We start from the raw sequence: 26,907 nt of genomic DNA, 5'->3' as shown, positions 1-26,907 counted from the left end.
CAGAGAAATATACAAGCAGACTTAAGAAAGAAAGTATTTTCATTGAGTTCTATGAAGTTTCTCCCCATATTTAATGCACAAAAATGCGTCACTCCAAAGAGGAGAAATCCCATGCATATTAATAGAGTAAAACAGCATTAGTTTTTGTTAAGCCTCAAAAGCAAAGGATACATTTTTTTAAAATCTACATAACTAAATGCTACAAGAATAATATGCTACTTTTTGCCATATATTGGAAAAAACTTCTTAACTTACAAATAATACAAAAATAGACAATGGCTTTTGGGTGGAAATTAAAAAAAAAAAAAAATGGAAGCATGGTTTTAAACAATACTAAAAAAAAAAAAAACCCAACCCTATAAATGAAATGTTTTAAAACCACATTTAAACAGCTAATACAACGGTGAATGACCAAACAAATCACTTTTCACATAGCAAACATACACAATAAAATAAACTGGAGTAGGGGGGAAAAAAGCAATGTACAAATTCCCAAGATAAATACATTATTTATATGGATATTTTACAAAATCCCCCGTAAAACAAATGAACAACAACAACAAAAAAAAACAGAAACAAAAAGCTTTTTTTTTCTTTAATTAATTTTGCAAGTATGTGCAAGCTAAAGGTAGTGAGCTCTTTTTGCAAAATATGCAGTAAAATTCTTTATTGTGATATTGAAAAACTGTCTTAAGACATTAAAATGTATAAATAGAACAACAACTTTGGCAAAAAATCACAAAAAATCTACAGTATTTATAACTACATACAAAACACAACAGCAAAGAAAAAATATCAGGTAATGCATTTTCAGAGCTTTGCTGCCTCTCTGACCAATCGTTTTTAAGAACACTTCCCAGATAACGATAGCAAAAATTTGTAAAACAGAAGCGATGGTTCTGATCTGAAACCTCCCCAACAGCCCCACCGCCCGCCCCAAACTCCTGTTTCCATTTTACTATTCAGAAGCAGTTACCTGTGGCTTTATATATTATGATACAAACGGAGAGGGTCGACTGATACAGGAACAATCCTAGCGCGAGGCTGGCAACAGTGTGTGCTTTTAGATCGTGAGGATGGAGGACTGCAGAGGAGCCTTTTCTCATTCCGCCCCATAGAAGATAAAGGGGGATGATGAGAGCGCCCACTGCATGATGGCTGTGGTTTGTGTTTCTGGATGGCTGTGCAAAAGGTGAATGGCGTTTTGTGCACAGCCCAGGTGACACTGGACATCAGGAAGGCCACCCATTGGGAAAGAGTTGGATACATAAGCTAATGAGAGCCATGCTAATCTAATGCTGCAGTTTTAGCAGTGTATCTGGAGGCACTGGATTTTGAGTTCAAGAGGGAATGTGTTTGTTACTTGCATTCTAAGCTTTAACCAACTTTTCTTGTCGCACTATTTACACAATTATTTAGCCTGATATTAAAGACAGAGGTTCCAAATCCCACCCCCCATCCTGGTCTCACCATCCAAAAGTATTCACTTTCTGGGGAGTGATATCCATTTAATGAGAACATTAAAAATGTATCACATTAGCAAATCACCACTGGATAAGCAACCTGTATGAGCCGACCCTTAATTAAATGGCCATAATTCTTCTACGAAAAACTAACTGGCACTTCTATTCTGTCCCATACAGACTTGTAGGCAAATGACACCACTTCATTTTCTTTACACAGCTTAAAAAAAAATTCATAAATTAAAAACGTGGAGTTCCATCTCTAGTGTCCCTTGCGTAATTGTATGATTTATAAAAGACAAATGATGTTGAGTTAAATCAAGCCTTAAAAAAACACACACACAAAAAAAAAAAGGGAAAAAAAAAAAGCAAGCCCCCAACCCCACACACAAAAAAACCCAACAACAACAACGAAAAAAAACAACAAAAGAAAAAACAACAAAAGAAAAGTGGATTTTTTTAATCAACGTACAATAAATATATCTCCCAGTTATTTGGGATGGACAACTTGAATCAACACCTTGCAATTGCAGATAGTTAATTTCAGTGTTTGCAAGGATGGTGATTTTTTTTTATTTTTTTTTTGTTTAAAAATCCGCAGTTATTGTAAGATTCTTCTTTATTTCTTTTTTTTTATTATTATTTTTAAAAAGGCCTGAGTAAAAAGTTCCGCTCTGGGACTTGTATCAGATTCTCTCTGAAGCAGAATTCAACCTCTTCATTAATAAAATTCTTCAAGGCAATTCTTTCACATGGGGGGAACAATCATGCCAGATATAGCTGTTGTAAGGAGAGGGTGGGGGAGAGAGGAGAAAGAGAAAAAGAGGGAGAAGAGTTACTCTTGTGCATTGTAATGCAACCTTTAAACATTTACTAGCAACATATTTGGCTGGAAAATATAAATTGCAAGAGACTGCAGAAATTAGCGATTTTCTTGCAGAGTAAATGCACTTTGCACAAACATGAGAATCGGGCCCCAACTTACTCTTTTATTTTAGTTTCAAAATCTCAAAGCGTTCAACAGGTTTAAACCTGCCTCAGCCACTGCCACATTTTCTACTGCATGTTTTGCTTCACACATGAACAAATGGCTGACGTCCATAGGCCGCCGGTGCCAGCGATCTGGCAGTGCATTTGTTGCATTAGGCAGAGTAACAGCGGTTCATTTTCCTATGCCAGTTTTCTCTTACATGTTCAGTGTTCAACCTGGAGCATTATGAATGCATTTCCAGGTGCTCGGAAGTGACTTAAACTCTAAAATCTAAATTTGAAGTAGAAATATGCCTTTAACTAAGCCATGGTTTCATTACACTTGTAGATTTCACCAACTACACTGAGTAATATGTTAACTTTAACTTAGAATGGCCTCTCTATTGTCGACTGAATTGCATCCTTTATTACGCTCTCTAACCTTCATTCCTATGGAACCAGCACCTCTCTTAAGGACGTTTCTTAGAGGTCAACACCTACAGCCTTCCACCTCGCCTGACCTCCAGTTGGTCTCTGTTTATCAGGGATCAGACACAGCAAGCGTCCCAGTGACATACTGTGAGCAAGCACATCATTACAGGTGGTAGTCATGTAAGTTTATGATGAAAGCTGTGACAACAACACATCCTTAAAACGCCAGTTGTATGGTTATTTGCAGAAAGGTAGAAAACAGATTTGCCTTCAGGTTGGCGGCACTTCACGGGCACATTATTTAAATGCTAGAACTGCCTGCCATCTCCGACATCTGGACATGTAATTTCTTAAGGAAGAAATCAACCCTGTGACTGGTGCTGATTCATTGTGCTTTAATTACAGCTGCAATTATTTGATAAGAACAGAGCCAAAGTAAAAGACTCACAGATTTGGGGTTGGAGGGGGAGAGGAGGGAAATGTTTTCTCCACAAACACCACCATATGTGCAAGAATTACAAGTCTAATCAGCAAGGGGAGAACAGCTCGAGTAAACTGCACTGATTAAATGAAATAAAATGAGAGGAGAAGGCGAGAATGCAAAACACATCCACATGTTTGCAGGAGGCCGCCCTCAGAGTTGGCATGATGCAATTTTGATTCCTAGAGTTTATCATTCAGCCACAAGTTATGTGGAATCACTACAGTGATGGTTATCACTCCACATAAGTGCTCTGCAAGGTGATGGGAACAAGGATTAAAGGGATAGAGAGGTGAGTTACATTGTTTATGCCCTACAAGAAGACACACAAGTAATGAGTACAGAGGACACTGCTGTGTCTTAAATATTCCTTGCTGAGGCATTTCCTGACATGGGCTTTTTTTGATTCCACCAAGAGATAATCTGTGGATGCACTTCCATGTTATCTCCACAGCTATGCTGCCTCCTTCATCTTAAATCATAGGATGAACTTGATAGACTTTTGTTTAAAGATTCCTTGCCAAAGGGTTTTATCTCAGGAGTATCTCAAATAAGCAGCCCTGAGTGCCCAAAAGTGGGCTTTACTCTTGGTACGGGTGAATAAAAATGAAGCAAAACCAAGTCAAAAGCAATGCCCTCGTTGCGATACTCAGTTGCTCCCTACTCTGCTCTTGGGATCATTACACTTGAGGCCTGGGGTATGAACACGGGACATGATCCACGGACATCCACAGCATCTGCAAAGTGCCATGATGGGTACAGTCAGTCAGACTGTAATTCTGCTTGTGGCAGCCATGTGAGGTGATCACTCACATCTAAAGGCATTTCTTGTAAGAATATATGACAGATTGACATGGGCATGGATCTGAAACTCTGGTTTTGGTCCCAGTCCTTCTTCTAGCTCACTGTATTACATCAAGCATTTTGATTTGCTTCTGTTTCTTACATGAGAATAATTTCTATCCATACTAGTAAAGCACTTGGAGATTTTTGGATGTGGGAAGCTGCAGAGCTTGCACACCACAGATGTATATCACAACACAAAGAGCTATGATGAGAGCAATGCTTCCTCCTTTGTTGTTCAGATAAGCTATGAGCTAAGCAGATGGGAATGGGTCAAGTCTTCCTATATTTGATGAGTGCAACTGAACTGAGTCACTTGGCTAATTAATTCCCTCCTTCAGCATTTTGTCCTTTTCATACCTCTAATATGTAAAACTTCAAAAAGTGTCAGAATGAATAAATAAATAAATAGATAGATAGATAGATAAAAGCTAAAAGATTCATTAAACCCAAATCAATTTTACCAAAAAGTGGTCAAGAACTGCTTTTCTCTTGGGACAGCATGGCTGTCATCAGTGTGCAGGATCCCAGATTAAGGCGACATAACTGTAACTCCTGCCTTCATGATGTTTTTCCATAGTTACATATCAGCTGTGCACCTCTTGCCATTGGAAGGAAACTGTACAGATGCAGATCTTTGTTCATTTTTTCAAAGCATTATTGCCTTTGAAGAGCCCTGAAATTCTGAATTAAATTACAAGGCAAATAACAAAATGATCTCTTTTCTACCTAAAAGCCTTGATATTTCCATTCTTTCCAAGTCTTCATTTATATCACTCTACTTTTATTCCATAAGTGCTACATCTAGTCATGCAAATTCTCTCAGCTGTAGCATGTTACTAATCCTGAAAACAGAGATAGCAGTGGGAAACATTGCAGGTATGTGATCACACCTCCAAAAAGAGAGGGCAAAGAAAACCCAGAAAAACTCCCACCAAAGGGCATTATTTCTTTTATCATATACTAATTTGCATTTGCTGCTAGCAATTTACAGAAATAGTATATTTTGAGTTTTACAAAATTGCATGGCAAAGAGAACAACAGATAAGCCTAGCTGTTGTTTTAGTGAGTTCTACTGATATCTAAGCTACATACGGAAAGCTTGATTGCTTTCTGATGTATCCAGAAGCCCAAGAGAGATAAGACAGCCTCCTTATACAAGATTGTTTATTTAAGCAATAAGGCACAACAGGCAGTGCATTTCTGAGCGATTATTACAAGCCTCGGGTGGTATCAGAAGGCATGGGGCTAAAGGCTGTGCATCTTTAACTCACCAAGAAGTGCAGTGATGACCCTTAAAACGAATCTCTTGGTGGCTCATTCCTATTATGAAAACAGAATTGCTAAACAAAAATTAGGGGGAACACTCAGATCTGTGTGTTTTCTGAGCATTACAGATCTGGATGTGACATAATGAGGAGGCAATCAGCAAGCCCCAGTTGCATCCAGCACTCAGCTTGCTCCATAATTGCTTTCCATAACCCAGTAGGCAGAACCTGGGAATTCTGTATCCCGTGAAAGGAAAAACAAGGGAAAAATCTTCTCTTGTTACTTGCTTTTTCACTGCAACCTCACAGCACACTGGGACAAGGTGAAGAGATGATAAAAACATTGGTGTGTTCTGGCAGTCAACAATTAGTTCCTTTTAATTTTCTTTTAATTCAGACAAAACACTTTTAGCTGCTTTAGCCTTCAATATTTGTAGCACGTCAGCATCACCAGATTTTTAAAACGTAGGAAAAACGATATTCTAAGCAACACAGCTCATCCAAAAACTCTGTTGTGTTTTATTCTTGATGCAGTCTGTGTTTACAGCACTGCTTACAGAAGGCACCCAACAGCTGCATATACCTTCCTATTATTTTCACAGTTTCTGTGTGCCTCTGTAAATGTGAAAGGATTGATCCTCCCAAATCACCAGCATAAACTGCATTGAGGACAATGCTTCTCTTCAGTCATAGTGGATCACAGCTTTTATGAATGAACTCCTTGCACTCTGCCTGCATCTAGACTTTTCAGCTATAATGGAACTATCAGCATTATGCCTGCAAGCCCAGCATCTCTCTTTCCAGAGGATGTAAGGCGATACAGAGTCTACGGAGCCACGCTCTCTGTGCACCTCCTTCTGAACATAGCTCTAAAATGACGGATTTTGTCCCCCACTTGGTGCTCTTTGGTAATTTGCACAGGCACACGGAAAGGAAAACGGACCTCAAGTCTGGGGGAAGCACAATGCATACCACAAAATCTTTTCCATCTCTGGCACAGTTGGAGGCATCTGGTTAAGAACACTCCTTAGTCTAAGTGAGCATGAAAACATCTCTCTCAGCACTCTAATGCAGGGTGAGGTAATTATACAGACAGATTTAGGCGGTGTTGTAAAACAGACTGAATCTAACACTGAAACTGTTGGTGTTGGTCTTTAGCATCTTCAGTTTGACAACCTTTTGTCTGCCACCCCTCAGCTTGTGTCAGCTCTTCAAAAGGGATTTAGGTGCTGATGCTGGAATACTTTGAATGAGAGGGTGCAGAAAAGGAGCAGCCCCTTTCTACAAACATTTGATGATGCCGTGCATCATTTGTGGAATTAATTGGCACAGGAGTGCATTAATCAGTGATAATATATGCCCTGATGTGAGTTAAACTGGAAAATTTAGTTTGTAATGTGTCTTCTACGTATGAAAGGCAGAGGTTGGTGCCAAGCTTTGTAATGGTCTATTTGCTCCCAGTAGGATCTCTGCACAAGTGTACTATGACAAAGGAAAAAAAAAGGAAGGGAAGATTGAGTGACGTACTTCAGGAGAAGGCCAGCCCCTGGAGAGACCCTGCAGTGGAGTACTTGCTAGAGTCCACAAAAGACTGGTCTGATAATGGACGACAACAGGGAATAAGAAAGGAAAGAAAGAAAAAGGATGGTATTAGTAAGCTGAAATATTACTCGTTTTTATCATAACAGCAGGTCTGTGATTTAAAATACACAGCCTCACAATTCATCAGTATTAGATGGGTTAGAGATAGGGTGGTTGCCAAACACCTGCAAGGTACTAGGTGGGCTGTCGGTGGAGTACAGTTACTCTTTATGGGAGGAAACTTTAGGACAGAGGGCACCAGGGATCCCCCACTGTCTTCTCCCCTTCGAAACCTGAGTGTCGCTCAGAGCCTTGCAAGGTGTGGGGAACTTACAGTTCTGAGAGCAGCTGTCTACACTCCAGAGCTGGTTTCACCTACCTTGCAGGCTATTGCCATTGGTGCTGGTGCAGGTGGGAGGAGGAGAAGTTTGCGGTCTCACGACAGGCGCAAAAGCACTCTTCTGTTTCACTGCTGAGACCATGTTGGCTGGTGAGAACGAGAAAATCCCAGATGAACTGCTACAGTTGGAGGGGAGACTAGTGGAGGAGGCCATTGTTGGACTTGATGGCACAACTGGAGAAAAAGAAGACCCCCCCAAAAAGGCACACCTTAGGATTAGATAGTCAGCACTACTGCAAAACCAAAAGACTACTGCTTGTTGGATTGACTGGGTATAATTTCAAGTGGCCAAGGCTTTTACTACAGATAGTGGTTGCTCATAGTGCAGTTTGTCGCTGAAAGAAGCCCACCTTTTGCAACTGCTCAGGAGCAGCAATTCTAGTGCATTCGAGGACTCCTTCAATTTTCTGTCACTGCAACATTTATTCCAGGGACTGGCATCACCCATTGCCCTGGTCAGAATAAGGAAACGAGAGGGAATCCAGATCACGCAGGCAACACAGAGGTGAGGAGAGGGGTTAAAGTACACATCTGGAATTCAAATTTTTAATGTGGAACAATCTAACTTTTTAACTGGATTCCAAAGCCAGCACTTTTGAGCATTTTTGCCTCCAGAAAGACTACAGGGTTTCAGATAAACATGCATGAGGGTAGAGACACCCTTAAAATCCTATTTTACTGTATGATGCAATACATGCCTTTTGTTCATGTACTTATCATTAAGATTTTAAGTGGTTTTTACTTTCATGCAAACAAAACAACTCCTTTTTTCAGACAGCACTAACACTTCCATCTTCGTGCAAAAGAAAAAAAAAAAGTAATATCCTGTATTTTTATTCTTTGTCCTGTTTAGAAACTGCTTACATACATGAGGGGACTATGAAAAATTACATATTATAGAGTAAAATTCATGCCATCTGGGCTTTGAATTATTATTTTATTAGCATTTATGTAGATAAAAATCACCCTATTTAAGTTCTTATTTGAAAATCTGATATCATATTTGTTAACACTGAGGAAATCAATTAATGGAAATTAAATGTTCAAAGTTTCACTGCCTGACAGATACAATCTTAGTCTGAAGTCACTCTATGTCTACAAGTACTTGCTAGGGGAGAGCAATCAAAGCACCTAAATTGAATTGCTACTATACAGCAATTAGTTTATTGATTTAATTAAGAATGCCACCTTTTAATTTTCAGGTCATGATTGAAGCATTTTCTGATTCAATGGATTAGGCATTAGCAGAATGACAGATCTACCAAGAAAACCTCCCAAAATATCACCAGAATAAAGAACCAGGGCTGAGAGGTGAAGTGCTATTCTGAAGAGGACTTTGTTCATAAATATGAAATTATACATTGCTTGAGTATTTTAAATGCATCACTGGCATTGCTTCCAAAAGGAGATGTCTCATCAATCATGTTATATTATGAATTCAGAGTGTGCAGATTCTATGACAGTAAATTCAACTTAATAAGTAAGTACAGCATACTTCAATGGTATTTGCTACATTATTATTAGAGTACAAAATAATAACCAGTTAGCAATTCTTAAATTTTAAGTACTAGTTACATAGGTAAATATTTTCTTCTAAATTTGCAGCTGTTAAGAAGCCTTGAAGGTAATATTTTCCTCTTTTAAATTTTGAAGTCTAGCAATAGAAGTCAGAATAATTAATTACTGCTGTTACAACACTAACCTTAAGATTTCATAGAGTCCTAAAATCACAGAATGGCTTGGATTGGAAGGGACCTTTAAGATCATTTAGTTTCAACCCGTCTGTTACAGGCAGGGACAACTCCCACTAGACCAGGTTGCTCAACCTTGCTATGTTCAGCACTGCTTCTCCTGTCCATGTGAGGGTCTCAGTTTATAAACATATTTATAGGACAAGACCTTCTGGCCTGATTCTGATTGTAGCTTTCTGCAGATGTCTGTAGGCAGGTCCTATTCATTTAATTTTCTCAAGTGAATAGAGACTACTGACTGAGCTGTGTTAGTTGTGGCAGAAAAGGTTCATAGGTGTTTATCAACAAAAACATATATATATATGTATATATATATGTATATATATACAAAATTGTTAAACTAAACCTTTAACATTAACATACAGAAAGTCCTACACAGAAGCATTTCCAGAACAAGGACTGTAGACTGCAAGTGCTTTACACCATGGGATGTATGATTTGTATGGCTTGAACCTTTGTGGCATTCTCTGTACAGACACTAAAATACAAACTCTGAGAACCATTGTCACATTTTACTGACTAATACTAAAATCTCAGTGAAGTCAATATACTACCTAGTTACAAAGCAAATAGCATATAAGCAATCAAGATTAGACCCAATAGTAATTCATAGTGTCTGTAAAGGTTATGAGCATATTATTTGTTCAGAGGTCTTGGAAACATCATCATGGAGCTTATGGAAATGTCAATCTGCCAGTATTACAGCAAACTTTTCTGCCCTTCATATCTTACAGCAGCAAATATTTTTCCTGCAGCAAATATCTTTAGCCTCCTCCCATCCTCATTGTAGCAAAGAGTGTGTACTGATAATATTTGATGCACTCCAACAGAAATTAAGTCACTTATGTCATCCCTGCTTTCTGGAATTGGCAATGTTGAGGACAGAATTTCTTATTTACAGAGTATACGACAAGTTATGAAACTATCAGCACAAATCATGAGAGACATCATTCTTTTTCAGCTCTTATGAGACTCCAAAATAATAATAGCAAAATAAAGAAAAGTATTGCTGGCAACACTGTCGTCTTCCAAGCGCTTCAGAGGTCAATGGCCTGGGGAGGAGAGAAAAGCCTAAGCTCTGCATCAAGTGCTCAGAATAGAAAGTTAATACTGAGTATCGCAGAAAAGTTACCATCTCTTTGTAATGAAAATGTACAAATACAAAAGAGTCATATAATACTCACTGGCATAGGGAGAATTGGCAGCAGATCCATTCAGGAAGGTTGGAGAACCGCCTAAATTTGACATTCCAGCATTCCCATAGCCATTCATGCTTGTTGTGACAGAGTTGTAATTTGTCTGCTGAGGGGTGGTGCTTGGCACATAGCCGTGAGGTGACACGCTGCTTGAGTTGCGAGTAAAACCTTTTGTGGTGAGGGAATACATTCAGAGATTGGTATTAGCCCAACAACAATTTCTTATACAACAGCTACAAGCAAGTATCTCAGCAACAGGGTATGTGGGGTGAGCCACAAGTGAGCACGAGTAACCCAAATTGTGATCCCTGACTGCATGGCTCGTTCTTGGTGGGAGCTCCGAGAGGGAGGAGGAAGGCCACAGCCTTCACAGCAACAACCCATCTATTCAAGGAATGATCACTGGGTACTAGGAGAATGATCACTATAAAAGAGCTGTTTTGTAGGAGATGAAGTAAACATGACCTGTATTTTTGAAGTTATGAGTACATACCGATTTAAGGTATGTTAAAAGCATGATTTTTGTTAACTGTCTTCTGTGGTCTCTCTCATTCAGTACATCTCAAATTAGATGCTCACCACACACTGAAGAAACGCAGGGTGCATTTCCAAGAGTAGTGGAATATTCTCAGTCCTTTTGTCCTACTTTGATCACTACGTTAGTAGAAAATTACTGCCAAATTTGGCTCTAAATTAAAATTTCAATTTCTACCTAATTTGGAAATTGTATTTAGGGGAACTCATATGCAAAAAAAAATAAAGACGAGTATTTGCTTCTACGAGCACAGAAACAAAATGCATTTCAGTCCTGGAAGATAAAATACAATTTTTTTCTTCCTGTTCCACACTACATCCATAAAATATTATGATTTAAAAATCATTTCTATTTCTCAGAATAGTGCAAAACATTTTTTTTTACCCTTCCAAATAACAGTCTCTTTCTATTGCTTCCTCACTAAAATGGATTTTAAGGCAGGTAATAAAGCTGGGCAAAATAGAGGGGAAAAATACAAGAGGTTTTTACAAAAATGGCCATAAAATAAATATTTTAAAATAAATATTTTTAACAGTAGTAATTAAAATACTGAATTGTTTTTATTCAATGTGAAAAATACTTTATTATAAAAATGAGCGAAGCTCTGAAAATGCCTCTATAAATAATTCTTTTTTCCTGCTTTCAAAATTTAGAAAAAACTTTCACTCTGAAAAAAATTTGTGCCAATATCGCGTATTGCAAAACCAAACCAACACTTTCATGTCACAAGAAATTATTACATAATGCCCAGACTTAGAGACCATGTATGTTTAGGAAAATGCATAAGCAAGTACTTAAGATTAAGTATACACTCAGGTCGATAAAAACCCTTTTTAAAAATAGTGGGATTTAAAGGCAGACACAAGTGTTAGATTCTGAGCAGACAGAAAAGTGATTTGGTTCATTTGATTTGGTGATTTGCACAAGGGCTTCTCCTGAACTGGGGTCAAATTCACTACAGAAAGCCGTATCTCATGGCAGTATTGTGCAATTCAGTTTGTACGTGCATGTGGGATGCTGTCTGGATGTGCTCCTTGTGTTCAGCTTTGAACCATCTCTCTTTCATCACTCTGCACGTTTGCCTGACTGTTATCAGAAAAGGTTCATAAAGAGAGGAAGACGAGTCTTCTCCTGACCCTGATTGGTGGCCTGTGAGGCTTCAGATACGTTGACAGCTAGTTGACCACTAAAGGAATTCACTCCCATCATTCCTGCATGGACTGACGTGTTAGCAAGGGCGGGGAGCTGGTTGTGATTGCGAGGGACACTGTAGAGTGCTTCCGCGATGTCTGCTGCTCTTTTCAGGATTATTTCCTAGGGGACAAGGGTAAAAAAGAGTTACTAACTCAACTCTGACAAACCTTTTCTTACATATCAAAATAAAACATTTCCCTGTCCAAAGGCAAAAAGTAGATGCTTTTCTTCCTAAACCAGCTGGCTGATGGATTGCTAACACTTATAGACCTGCTTACTTTGCTATAAATCCTGACATCCGTGGTAAAAGAGCTGGAAGCTTCAGTCCCAGTGGCCACATTTCTGTATAACAAGAGAAGCTGGCAGAATGGCACTGAAGCCCAGGCTCCCTCCACCTAAAGCTAAAATATCTTTAGGTTAAGGCCGAAACATCACTGGTGGCAAGTAGTAATGCATATCATTGCCCAGATTATACGGTCTCTGGTGATAGTGGGCAAATGCCTCCAGGGTTAATAACACGTTGCTTTTGCAAGCATCCACATACTTTAAAAAGCAAGAAGGCAAACTAAGCCCCGCTCCAGATACGACATTGCCCTATGTGTTTTTTCTCGTCTCACATTGTAGTATCATATACCTTTAGCCTCTGATCTATACATCTAAGAAATAGCCATGTTTTAGAACTGCTAAAGGAGAATGCATTTACCTGGTTATTATGTGGCATACCGTAGAGTGCTTCTACTAAATCAGCAGCCCTCTTAAGTATTACTTCCTGTCAATATAAAAACAGATGCGTTCCTTTAAGTTCAGTAGCCTTCTTGTGAGGGAAAACAACTATTAGAGTCTTTCATATTATTCTATCGGGTGCACTGTTGCTTTGTGTTGTTTCCCCCCTACCCCCCCCACCAGGCAGACTTTAATTTTAACAACTCTCAGCAACCACTGAATGGTGTTAAATCAGTAGTTGATCCTATTCGCACACACGCTTAATCAAGTCAAAAGGTGAGAATCATTGGTGCTGCAAAATAAAATACATCACTCAATTGTCTTTACCATCTGCACCATAAACCACTCATCGGTTTATTGCAGAATACAATCCTGAGGTCATTTACTAGATTACTGCAATCAATGTCATTCAGAGCATGTTAGGCATCCCTTCAATGTGTTTATTTTATTCTTAATTGCATACTGCAGGAATTGTGACCTTACCCAGCAGGCCACGTTCTGAAGATATCCAATCAGTTCTATGCTACTGGTAATGTAACCTTTCAACTTCTTTGGTTTGTATCTTGATATAACGGATAAGGGAAGGATCCGTGTTCACAACATGCGTAAGAGGAAAACACATTCAATATGAGAGAATGGCCCTGTGCCATGCAGTGTTTCCTGGCAAAACTGCCAGCATGGACAGCAAAATTTAAAGCAGGCTAGGACACAGTTCTCAGTGTAGGCATAAATTTAGTTCTTATTCATTTTTCCCCCTCCATTTTCCTATTTGATTCTCTTCTCTTAAATGTTTCCTGTAGCATTTTAAACTGACATTCAAGTAATACTAGCATGTAATCCTGTGTTCTTACATTTTACAGTGTGGAAAAATCCCTGTGAACAAACCTGATTAAAACTGTAAAAACGCATTACAAAATTAACCCAGAAGAATTTTATTTTCGTATTCTTTAAAAGCACCTAGCAGATTCCCAATTGCCCAACCAAACACAGCCCAGACTGTCCTTTACATAAAACAATGCATTGTAATTCCCAGTCCTTACATGTTGCCCTAAAAAAGTAACATGATGTTATTCACCACATCGTATTTCTGTAGGTAGCTTACAAAAATAGTAACTGATCTGAGCATTTTCCAGTTTTCTACAAAGTTAAACTTTAAAAGTTAAAATATTTTACACAATAGCCATATTTTATACCAAAAAGAAACAGTAATGCTCAATTTTCATATACTGTAGACTCTGATCAGAAAATAGAGATATAATTGCATTCATTTTGCTGTCACCATAACCTCTTCAAAAATCCTTGAACAACTCTTCAAATGACAAGCTTTTAGATGCATATTAGCATTTTTTTTCAATTTTAAATTCTCTGTAATATAAGATAAAACAGTTGTCATACTGCAGTAACTACTTATGACATATATAATGTCCTAAATTCAAAAATGAGATGGAGGATTTTTGTACTTCCAGTAAACATTTAGGATTGCCTTCTGCTGCACACACCCCTCTCCCATAACACACATTTAAATTATTTTCCACGTATGAAGTCAGATGTAATATGTAATCGATGGATTTTTGAATCACTGTATTGAAACATTCTGAGGAGTAAGGTTGCTACAGCTTTTCTTCTTTTCTCTCTCTTTCCCCCCCTACCCTCCCCCTGTGTGTGTGTGTAGCTTGACCACAACTGTTAGCCATATAATTATGGGCAGGCAGACTACAAGCAACATCCAGGTACGATCAATCCTTACTGCTTTACCAAAATCATCGGAAAACTATGTAGCCCTTTTTCCCTCATGTTGAAAATAAAAACTGGAGAGGAATAGAAACATTAAAATGATTTCAAACGGGAAATTATTATAAAAGTGTTTGACTTTTTAAACTAGGATTTACTTCAGTAGAATGTGTTTGCACTATATATTTCACTAATACAAAATTAGAGTGTGATAAAGAGCCCACAAACTGCTTTGGAATATCGTTAACCAAAGCTGTCATTATGCTCAATTACTAAAAAAAGAAAGTTTAATTACCTGACTCTTCATAGTTATTTATGTAATGCTGAGCTAAAAAAAAAAAAACTTATGTTGCATCAAAAAAGAGATTGAAGACCATGTTAAAAAAAATGAGGAAATTACATGGAATCTTACAGGTGCTCTACTTCATATTAAATATATTCCAGTTCTTAAAAAAAATGGAAGGTATTTGAAAACGTATCATATTGCATGTAAATAAAACTAATTATCATGATGGCTTATTTAAGTATGTTTGACAAATAACATTCAGTTTTCCTAGCTAGTCAATGGCTATTTTTGTCAACATTTTTGAATCTGTAAATTTGAGTTTCTTACTTTCTCTAACAATATTTACACACATCAAGATGCATTTCTTGTTTGTGATATTTTCAGATCATACATCCTGTGTCAGATACATGGTATTTTCTATTCCAGAGCTGACAATATAACTATAGACACAAACTAGCTTTAAAAATACACAATCAAATGCTACTACAGATACACTCAGGATATTAACTTCTTTTTTTTCTGGATGTATCTTAAACCTCTTACAGCTCTGCCTAAATTACAACAGAAACTACAGTTACGTCTTCACATAGAAAGGAGCCCCGAAAGTCCTCTATAAGTTAGAGCAACAGACCTTGCAAGGTGCTTGGATTGCGGTGACCAGAAAATTGTTCTCACCTCCATGTCATTACGCTCACAGTGAAGCAGCCCCCGAGCATGTTTGTGTTCGGGATCTAATATATTGCCTTTCAATCAGAGCTGAGAGCCACTGAACACATAGACAGAACATGACGAGCAGGTCAGGAAAGCAATAAAGATTTTACAGAGCTGTCCAAGGTGCTAAATTTACTCAATAATGGGTTTGGCACCATAGTGTTAACCTCTCATTTACTACCAGTTTGAGGGACTAAATTGAAGTAGCTGACTTCATTTACCTTGAAATGTATATTTTATGACATTATGTAAGTAGATTGAAAGGGCACTGCAGTTTTAACAATTTAAAGGCTAGAGCATGTATAAGATGAAGCTTGAACATTTATTGTATATTGCACTTAAACTATATAGTATATTAAAATGCATTGATTAAATTTGTAAAAGGTATTATAAAAAAGGACAGCTAATATAAAAGATCTATGTCTTTTAAAATCCAATTGATACTGCATGTTATCACTGCAATGGTGATAAACAGACAGATAGGTGGACAGAGCAGCAGACAGACATCAAAAAGTGAGTGAAACTCGCATACTACAAACAGAAATCTCTACATAAGCTCAAGATCTGATTTTCAATATACTTTTTGTTCACAGAAATTCTCATGTGCCTTCATCATAGAACCATGAATTTTCATAGCAGTAGGTGGGCATCATGTAATACCTTTCCAATTGAATATGCTAGTGGAAATGTTTTCTGAAGAGACAGAATTTTACTATAGCTAATATCTAATTTATGGAGGTATTCATCAAGGAAGATCCACTCTTCTACAAATGTGAAAAGTCTGACGCTGTTTCATTTGGAATAAAGGACTATGCAGCTTTTAGTTTGAGGCAAAGTGAGGATCTTCTTGTCTTGCATTTTCTTTCAAATGAGCACAGTTTTGTTTCTATAAAAATAACAAAAATATTGAAATGAGCAGAAACTACTTTAGAGATTAAATATGATGAATCAGAATTCTGCCCCCCAGTTACACGCCATGATTCAGAGTCAATTCCAAACAGAAGCCGATTTTCTACTGCGGGATTTATTTTTTTTTAATTTGTGAAACAAAAATGCAACTAATATTTGTATCAAATCTTTACATAAGCAAAAGAAGAGCTGGGGTATAGCCTGTTGTGACTTTGCGCATTCCAAAATTACCGTAGGATGGATTATATAAGGATATGAGAATGATTGTTTTTGAAGCACAAAGACTGTAATTCAGATGAAATCCACTTCCAACTGAATGTACTTTGAACATTAAAGCAACTTTGCATGTTTTGACTGTGACATGCATTCCGTTCAGCAGGAATTCATTAATAACATAAAACTTACATTTCAAGTATATTACACCATTACAACAAACACATTTTGGGTCAAGCTTTATCATGATGAATAATTTCTTTGGCAGCCTTAAAAAATATGGGATCTCTCTGCTTATTTTTTACTGGGTGACTAGTGAAAAAAATTCACTCTGTGCCCCAGCAGTACTGTGAGTCCAGTCAGCAAAACGGTATCTTGAGTTACAGTTAGTTATTCAACTCCAGTAACTAAATTAGAGTATTTAAGGTACTTATTAAATCTAAATGAATTTTGTCAAGAAGCTAACCACAATATAAAATACTCATCAGCCACATACGGTATTATTGAGACCACCAAAGGATTTATGTACTTGTGGAGGGCGTGGGGGGAAAGCTGTTCTAGCATGCTGTGAGGCATTTATCTTATGTGTTGTCTAGATATCATATCACCTTCTAATGCTCTCTAGCATTGTAATACAAGAGAGAGCTCATTCATCTTCTGAGAGGCTACTTAGGGATGATGATGTCATTCATACTTCCTTGACTCTCATGTCTGACCTCCTGGCTCTGCCCTCTAACTTCCTACTCTCAAGGCTGCTTGAAAGAAAAAGAATCACTTCTACAGAGTCAAAATACTGAACATCAGACTCCTATTCCTTTCTTCATCTTGGGATGCTAGCATCCTTCTATTTCAAGTCGAAATTATAATATTTTGTGCTCAAATTTTTCCTTTATTTTTTCAATGGGTAAAACATTTAATGTACTAATAAAAGATATGTACTAGAAGTAAGTTTTAAACTCAGCATTTGTAAACACATTATATTTTAGAACATAAAATTGTGAACACCTCTTTTAACTGTAGTGGCAAAGATAACATTTAGGTAGAGATATTTAAAAAGATAAATGACTAGTATTTTAGATCTGTGGCATACAAGAGTTTCAAGATGCCCAGCGCCTCACATCTTTCCGTATTTACAGGGAGCACTGCATTATTTTATCATCTTCAGCTATTATATTTTTATAAAAGACTTATAAAAGCCATCCAAAATGTAAAGATTATCCATTAATTGTAAAACTGAGGAAATTATGCTGGCCTTATGAGAAGAATAAATAAACAGGACCATTTCGGTGAGAAGATATTTCTACTCGCATAGAGATGAAAATTTCTCTAGTAAATAAACAATTGTTTTCATATATTATAATTCAGTAATTCTGAGGAAGTAAATGCCACACAGACATCACAAAGATGGGATGGGAAAATGAGAGAGAAAGACAGCACAGTTCATTTGATGAGTAAAAGGACCCTTCAGCTTACCACTGTTTACAATATGGTAGTGTACTGAATCAACCCTGTTACTGAATTTCAATGGCAATTTCCAGAAAACGTCTAAAATGGGAGCTAGAACCATAGCTTTTCCAAGCCATTGTAGTCTCATCCGCTTCTGCCTAAACTGGAAATCACAGCCTAACTCTACAGCACTAAAAACAGTCATGCATGACCTTACCACCTGCTCCACAATGAGCTAACCTTATAAATAAAATATAGAAAGCCTGCAGAAAGAACAAACACTGAAGTGCAAATGTGAGCAGGCATCTAGCCATAAATGTTGAGAATTGATGATTAAAATACCTCTTAACCACAAAGGTGATAAATAAATACCAATAGAGAAAACACACACTATTCAAACAATCTCCATTGGAAATACTGCTAACAAAAGAAGAAGCAAAATGGTAGTGGTCATCTGTAAGTCTGTCCTTGCGACTTTCTCATGTTACCCCTATTTTCCTGTTAATTTGCTGTACTTAGACACAAATAGAAACTATCAGCCCCTTTTTTTTCCATCCACACCACTCTTGCTGCTGGTCTTCATCTCCATAAATGATGGGCCTATAACAATGGCAAGAGAATTAGCAGACTTGTTCTTCATACACAGTAACACGGAGTAAACTGGCATTAATATAGTTGCATTAAAATAACTTTTTGAATGAACTGACATTCAAGAATCTGGATGCTCCCACCATATTACCATCAAGTGAAGCATCTGCCTTGTAATTTGGACAGTTCTGTTGCTAAAAGCTCTGGAGTTCTGTGCTAATGTTAAGTTTCTAAGAGAAAGCTGATATGCAGAACTAAAATCACTCTGTCAGTGATTATATCACTACTTTTAGAGATTTCAGACAATGATAATTAAGTGACTCTCACCTATATCCTTCAGATGGCTGCAGACCTTAGATTCTCCTAAATATGTTTACAGTATCACTTGCCCCAGACAAATTCACCAGAAACAGGCATTTATAACATCTAGAGGTGGAACTATTCAGAGCTGTCAACTTTTAACTCATGAGGCCATGCTCACTGTGCAGGATTGGTAGATACTACTACATTCTATTCTTGTATCTTACATCCTACAACACATCAACAAGTAGCTGGTAGCTGTCAGTCATATTTGGGACTCACTAACACTCTCATTAAGAAATTGAGAAAATGGCAATTCTCTGGCATCTTCTATAGCATTTACCACAGGTAATCTTGCAAACTCATATTGTAACAATCTATGGACAGAACCCAGAAACACAGCAAGATCATGAAAGGCAACACATTTTCATTCTGCTCAAGAGGTTGCAGCTTTTATCCCATGAATATAAAGATCAGGTTTCCTGCATATACTTTTGCTTAGTTATGAAAGCCTATACTACAATTAGTTTTTCAGATCCAATGAATCATTAGAAGAAAAAGTAAATTATTTATAAAAGAGATCACAAATGCATAAGTCCAAAAAAAAAAAAAAAAAAAAAAAGAACTTCAGTGGCTAACAAAAAAGTCTTTGTCGCCTTTCTTTACAGCAATGTCCCGATCTCACCAGTTGGCTCATATGACTTCCTTCCATCTAGGTTCCAAAAAAGTTATTCCTGATATACCCATGAGCATATGAACAATCAATAGATACCATTAGGTTCTTCTCTTTCATTTAATTCAAAGGTTGACTACGGTGATGTGAAAACACGTCATACTCTAAACTTTCCTTATATGCCACATTTACCCGCAACTGTGGGCAAAACAAACAAGGAAACATGTACAGAGCAATCTCTGTGATCTCAGCCAAACCATTCCTACTACCTACAATACTTTCAAAGCAAATGTTCATTATTGATTCTAATGAGCTTTGATTTTTTTGTTTTGGTTTGGTTTTGCATACGTAAGATTTTCTGATAGTTCTGTCTCTACTCTCCATGGTATTAACATTCTTGTTTCTTGAAAACAGCTGCAGAAGAGAGTTGCAAGGAGGGGGGGAAAAAAAGAGTTATTATTCACAGTCTTCTTCTGACCATTTTATACCCATATATTTTTGGAAAGTTGTCAAATCCCCTTATGGAAGAAGAAGAATGCTTTAAATAATTTGAAGGGTCTGGACTTAAGTAAACTTAAAAAGATTTTGGTAAAATGAGAAGAGACAGTACATTCTGGGACTGTTGTTCAAAGATCCTGCAAAGGCTCTTTTAGAAGCTTTATTCTGCAGACCATATTCTTGTACCCACTAGAAAACCTCCATAGAATACCAGGGATTAAAAAAAGATTAAAATATTGCTTGTGCTTCTTTGTCTTTATTGCTTATTTGTTTGTTTGTGTGGTACAATGAAGATATCCAAATATTTGTAACAGTGCAAAACATTTCTCTTGGCAGACAGGCTCGTATCTATTCTTTATCATTTATGTGCACAAAGAATTTACAAACACAGGTCAAGTTGTATCCCTTTTAAATTGTTCTTCCATTAGGTCAAAACTGGAATGTATTGGGTGGCATAATTCACTTGACTGCATTTTTATCTGTAAAGACATATAATTATGTTTGGTACTGCAAGGCAAGAATGTCATCTGAATTCAATCAGCAGAGCTATCTAGTAATTAAAGTTTAAATTGTATTTATGTGTTTTCTCAATTTCATTTTCAGAATTGTTTTTTATTAGTGCTTTTACGCACATAAATATCTGTTGTAAGTTCAAAAAACTAGATATTTTCTGTTGAAAATGTGATCACGTGTATGAAATTAATTAAAGAACCCCCTGCATCTTGTTTTAACGAAGACTGAAGAGAAAAAAAAAAAGACAGCATATCATTAAGATCTGTGAAACTGTCACTCCCTGTCAAACAATGCATATTTTCTGGTTTGTACACTTTATGTAGAAAGTGATAGTAGCCAGAAATTGAGAGTTCAGCTTACTTTTAATAGCAGGAGCAAAACTGAAAATAAGACACACTGAAAATCTGACCTACAATGATATTCCACTCTGTTCTGCGGAGAGAGTGCATAAAAACGCTGAAATAGAGACTGAAATAACGTAGGTAGATTTTAGTATTACAGTTAAAACACTGCTCAGTCATAACCTCTACAAATGACTACTTTCACTTACATTTTATCATCGGTATAATTAAAAGAAGTCTCTTGAAAGGGGCATTCTCATTACAACGAAGGACCACTTCAGACCCAATTGAAATGAAAAGACAGAGCATAGATTAGGTGTGGATACCAAGTGGTTATTCCTAGGGAAGCATAAAATGCCAAATGTGTAACAATTATATTTTATAACTATGTGTTCAAAAGACTTACACACTATTTTATTGCACAAAGAGACTTTAGCTCAGAAAGACTACTTCACTGAAATTCCTCCAAGCGTATATTAAAAAAAAAAAAAAATCTATTTCTTAACCAGTAACAAAAGATATTTTTCACCTGATACTTATATTATATATTTTTCCTTAACACGTGAACTGAAATTTTTCCAAAACAAATATAACAAATATAAGCGTTGAATAACCTTACATGTAAGAAATTAAATACATTCAACATTTCACAGTGATAACAGAATCTTTCTCCGTGTACCATCATGAGGTTAAAGTAGACATTCAACTGTGCGCTATCTAAAAGGGCTCCTTTTTGAATGGGGAGTGAAAAGATTACCGCTGTTACTGCGCCAACACATTTTACAGAAGCGCTTAAAAATTCACCACTTATTTTTCACAACACATCAATATTTCAGTAACTTTTTTGATCATCAGGAACTCTTAGCTCTCAAGTTACTTTAAAGCTGTAAAATTGAAAGAAAATTCAATACCAAATTTGATAATTCGAAAATTCGATACCAAAACATTAATAATATTTATTTCTTGTGTATAAAATATTATTTTTGCAGACATTTTATTTGTCAAAAGCTCACACAGGAAAAATTAAGCATCTCTATTCTACAGTGTTAGGACTTCAAGAGACAAGATGCTGTCCAGACGAAATTATGATTACAGCGTTATTAGTAAAGACACTTGGCTCATATTGAAGTACTAAATTAACAGAGACAACTTCCAAAATTTCTGTATCTCAAATCCCCCAAACATTAACAAAGAAAGTATAATATATATGTGGTAGTGCTTTAAAAAATGCTTCTGTGTTTGTTTCCATTTTCATCTCAGCAAGCATATCATGTGCCATCTATGGTCAGAAATATATTCTAAAACATTCTTTAAAATAAAACTGAAATGCACAGCCATATTTATACAAGTAGCATGAGATTGTTTGCTATTGTACTTAGAGGACATTTCAGTCCAGTTGAGTTATATCAACGTAAGTTACATGATTGACTGCTGCAACAGAAAGAAAAGGTTGTACTCAAACAACTGTTATTGCCTCAATGGAAAAAAAAAAATCAATGAAAGTAAAACGAACAAGAGATTTTGTCTGAGTTGCAGTTAATACTACTGAAGAGCTATAGATATTAAAAGGTCAACAAATAAATTAGTCCAAGTGTTATGAAATGAATGATCTGGCTTATAATTGTATCGAGTGCAAATTGTTCACTGCCTATTAGACCAGGTAATTTTTAACCATGGAGCCTCAATTACTGTTCCATAAGCAATAATATAGTTGTAAGAGCCACCGGTTCGATCGAGTGACCTATGAGACACGCCAGGACAGCTGACTTTGCTATGATGGATCACTGAGCCTGATCTCCAAATGGTGCCAAACCTTCCTTTCCCGCGAGGAGGTCTCATAAAAGAAACATTACTGCTTGATTCATTTTACCAAAATGTTTGAGTTTTCAAGTGTCAGCAGTTAAGTATAGATTGTGAAGCGCTCTATTTCTTAGAAGAATTACGACAACAGACATCCTATTGCTTGCAGCACTCTCTGCTAAATGGCATCATGATGGTTAGAAGGATGCTTTTTCTGCTGCTCAATTGGACTGTGTTGTGAGAAATACACCGCAATCACATTTTACATCACCACGTAAACCACTGCATAACACCTAAAACTAGGCTAGAAGTGGAAACCTTAGGTGAGATTATAGACATTACTTCACACTTCTGCAATGCCCTACATTCAAAGATCTCAAAGCACCAATTTAACAAGAATCAATTAAACTTCACAACATATTTTCTTGGAAAATATTCTCTCTCCTCTATCTTCGTCAGAAACAGCCTCAACATGTTGCTGTTTGGCTGAATTCACAATGGTCTGTGGTTACAACCAAGGCAGGTTTGTAGGGTGAGGTAATATCTTTTATTAGACCCATTGATACAGGCAAGAAAAGGTACAGTCAGCACGTAAGAAGCAAGGCGTGTGTGCTCCAAAGCATGTCTCCTTTTCTTTTCCAGCTATAGCAGTTAGTTATTAATATATATTAGCAAGATTACCACTTCCTACAAACCCTGATAGCCTTAAACAGGGAAAAGAAATTAACCTGATATTGCTTTCATGCTATGAACTAACATACGTGGCACCTTGTGATGAGGAAAGGCAGCAGCTGCATTCCCCCATTGCTCCTCAGAGCATGGAGGCAGGGCTGGAAGTACAGCAATAATGGTCTGGTGACAATTCCCATAGCACTGGGCCTTAAAGGACAGAAACTATGTGGTAACTCTGTTTATCTCCTCTTTTCTCACATTTTCAACCTACTGTATATATAAATGTAATTCCTGAATTATCACAGAATCTGTGTACTAGAAACTAAACCAATAAGAAGCCTAATTAGAATAGATTGCACCATATACAACCAAATCCTATTTATATTGTCACTCTGCTATATTTTTGACAAATCACTACGTTCAAACAGTCTATTGGGAGGGTGATTTTCCATTTCATCTCTCCATTGAGCAAAGAAATGCCACGTGACTGGGATCTGAATTTCATTGTTACCAGCATACAGTTGAACAGAATATTATTTGGCACAATGCAGCGTACAACTGAGCCACTAAATGCCTGATTTACTAAATTATTATTAGATGAGCCCTTGCTGTTCCAAGTGAAAGTGCAGTCACTGTCTCTCTTCATGGTGTGTTCAAATTGTTCTGTGTTTAAATATTCAGCATGAGGCTAATGTGAACTGATGAACTGAGACTACAAACATTCACTTTCAATACAGGCTGAGAGACAGAAATGCAACGTATCATGTGGCCTGCGGAGGTGAAAATGATTTATATTTAAGGATGCTGCTGCCTGCTCCCATTACGATAAGATAGTCTTAATTAGCTTTGTGTTTGAATCAGGAGTTAGAAATGTAACTGAACAACTCCAAAGAAGAAACAGCTGCACGGAGACAGAGGCTTCTGAATCCTGGTGAAGTGGTACTTGAGTCTGTGTGAGCAAAGAACATGAGCTGCCACTACAGGTTCATACTTCACTATCTTTAGTTTTTGAGTTGCAACTTAAACGCCTCGCATGCAATTCTGCTCTGAGCATCAGAAAGCCCAGAACACACAGAGGACGGACTGTGGTGTATAACTGTGTGACTTTTCAAAATGGAGGGGAGAGGAGGGATAAAAAATAAACTACATTTGTGGGGAAAAAAAAAAAAAGATGTGGGATTATTATTATTATTTTTTTTTTTAAAGAAAATTTCTTTACTGCCACCTGCTGGAGTAGACAATCACCCTTTGTCATACTCAAAGAACAAACATCTTCACTTAGAGGACAGTTACAGAGAGCATTTAAAACACTGTGATCCCAGACGCTTACAGTAGATTAGAATTTTTTATTGGTGCTGTGTTGCCATAACAACATAAAGACAGCAGATGACTTAAGCTAAGCTTGCAAAGCAAAAGGCTGCTCATCTGGCAGTTAAAATGAATACAGTTCACTTCACAAGTTCCCCATATGGACCCTTAGTGTATGGTAATGAGGAGACCATATGGTGGAAGAAAATGCACAGAGAACAATTGCGCTCTACTGGATGAGTGAAGTGAGCAGGAAGTTATGGGGAAACACAGGAGAGATTTCTGTGTGCTCTCTAACTCACGGGCTTCTTTCAGAGGGGAGTTCTCTCTCTTCTTAATCTACCTCTTAATATATACATGCACAGAAATGACAGAGAAACATATTGTACGTTTTGCAACATCACTCATCACAAACTGTCAGGTGTGTTTGTAAATCAGCCTGGTAAGATCTTATAAATTTGTAATTCTTAAAAGGTAAAAGTGCTAAGTTTTTAGACAAAGTGCAGGAAAATTTAAGCACTTCTGACAAGTAGAAACATTAGTGGTAATCATTTTTAAAATGCTTGCATCTTTCTGCCTGCATGTTTAGCTGTAAATAATGCTGAAATGAGTAAAAGCTTTAAAAAAAAAAAAAAGGGGGGGGGGGGTGAAGTGGAATAATTTCTTCTTTTTTTTTTTTTTTTCCAAAAGGATAAAAAGTAATAGTTGATCAGAACCATATGCCTGTTAGTTTCTGCTGTAGATGTGCATACGCTATACCGTGCACTGTACTAACCAGATCCTAAACCTGGTAAGCCAGCTTGCTAAAGGCTGCAAAGTCAATTTTGTACTGCACATGCTTCATAAAAGATGAATATAAATGCATTAGTTAGACACGGTGAGCTAAATTAGAAGGTCAGGCAGGGCTGGAAGGGCTGAAATATCACACAACCAATGACTGTAATTACTCTTTTTTTAAGTCTATTAAGTGGTGTTGTTCTATCAAGGCTCAGGGGTATAGGACATGAAGTACAAGATAAAGTAATGTGTATTTATTACTCCCACGGGATCAATTTACTAGATATTTTCAGCTCCACAGAGCAAAATACACAAATGCAGCCTTTGTTACTTCCTTCAAACTGTGGTTTATTCCTTCAAACCTCTGCTCCTTGAAGGGACCGTGTTTACCTGTTTAGTGCCTTCCTGCCTCCATCAATACATTGTTGTATTTTAAAATAGTAACCATAAAGGAAACACAGAGAAAGGTGAGGATTGCTCTTACAGAATGCTCAAACAAGTGGTTAGAGCTGCTCAGATGGAATGAGCAGTATAGAAAATCCAATCCGAGGCATGTTTTTTTTTTTACCCCAAGGCAAAGCAGGAGTCAGGAACGTAGAACAACACAGAGCTCCTTGTCATCATGTTAGCCCTGATCTATTAAAAGTTTTGTCATAGATTCTAAATTACACCATCTGCTCTAATCATTTGCTGAGTAAATGCTGACCCACTTATAAAGAAAACTCACTGAAATGTGCATGCACGCTGCTGACCTTCACAAAGGAAAGGGCTCCTTGCCAGCCGACATTGCGAGGCTCTGCCCTTCAGTGAGCGCTGCGGCTCTGCCTCTCAGCTCTCTCAGTTTGGACACTTTGCAATTCCCAGACATGCCCCTTCACCTGACACGCAGCACCTCATAAGAAAGAAACTTCCATAGCAGCAGCAGGCATTTTGGTCATCTATTTCTCAACAGCTTTGAAACTCAAAACCCAAACAAGCCTCTCTACCACCTAAATGCCCAAATATTTTAGAAATGAAAAAATCCAATTGATAAGGATAACATCAACCTTATCTGCGGTCTTACTTTCTGACAAGTTTTACAGCACAGTGTAGAAACTATCACGTGCATCTCATACTGTCCTTGCTATACAAATGAACTCGTTAGCTCTCCTTCAAATGCTTCCCCTTCCTGCTCATACTTGGTACACAAGTTTTCTAACAACTCCCCTTGTTACACTGGGTGGAACAAAAACAAAGATATGTTTCCTTAGCTCAAATTAGCTAACTTAGGTTAAAATAGCATGAAAACATCATATCTTGGGTGAG

At 37.2% G+C, this 26,907-nt stretch overlaps 1 protein-coding gene and 1 long non-coding RNA gene across 11 annotated transcripts in view; one reads left to right on the top strand and one right to left on the bottom strand.

Annotated features, from left to right (window-relative positions):
• Positions 1–6: 6 nt before the first annotated feature.
• EBF1 (EBF transcription factor 1) overlaps positions 7–26,907 on the bottom strand; it is a 264,071-nt gene continuing 237,170 nt past the window's right edge. For 4 of the 9 annotated variants that reach the window (XM_031598195.2, XM_031598196.2, XM_090150703.1 and 1 more), the window contains exons 12-16: positions 12,817–12,882; positions 12,056–12,233; positions 10,373–10,552; positions 7,417–7,611; positions 7–2,243 (exon numbers count right to left, since the gene is read on the bottom strand). In XM_031598195.2, coding sequence (XP_031454055.1) covers positions 2,212–2,243; positions 7,417–7,611; positions 10,373–10,552; positions 12,056–12,233; positions 12,817–12,882 — 651 coding nt within the window. In that variant the 3' untranslated portion in view covers positions 7–2,211. Of the gene's footprint in view, positions 2,244–6,964; positions 7,053–7,416; positions 7,612–10,372; positions 10,553–12,055; positions 12,234–12,816; positions 12,883–26,907 lie in introns of those variants that run through there. The other 5 variants (XM_031598193.2, XM_090150702.1, XM_031598194.2 and 2 more) reach the window with 2 other exon arrangements.
• On the top strand, positions 2,956–9,432 carry LOC116232101 (uncharacterized). 2 transcript variants are annotated; one of them, XR_004167608.2, is made up of 4 exons: positions 2,956–3,044; positions 6,918–7,109; positions 7,869–7,942; positions 8,640–9,432. It is a non-coding gene; the product is annotated as an uncharacterized LOC116232101 (long non-coding RNA). The 2 variants fall into 2 exon arrangements; XR_004167609.2 differs by having other exon boundaries at positions 2,963–3,044; positions 6,921–7,109.

Source organism: Phasianus colchicus, chromosome 15, assembly GCF_987193195.1.
Source record: "Phasianus colchicus chromosome 15, bPhaCol1.hap1.1, whole genome shotgun sequence".
NCBI classification, from domain to species: domain Eukaryota; kingdom Metazoa; phylum Chordata; class Aves; order Galliformes; family Phasianidae; genus Phasianus; species Phasianus colchicus.
The sequence above is the reverse complement of the archived record's forward strand: the minus strand, read 5'-3'. Positions and strand labels throughout refer to the sequence as shown.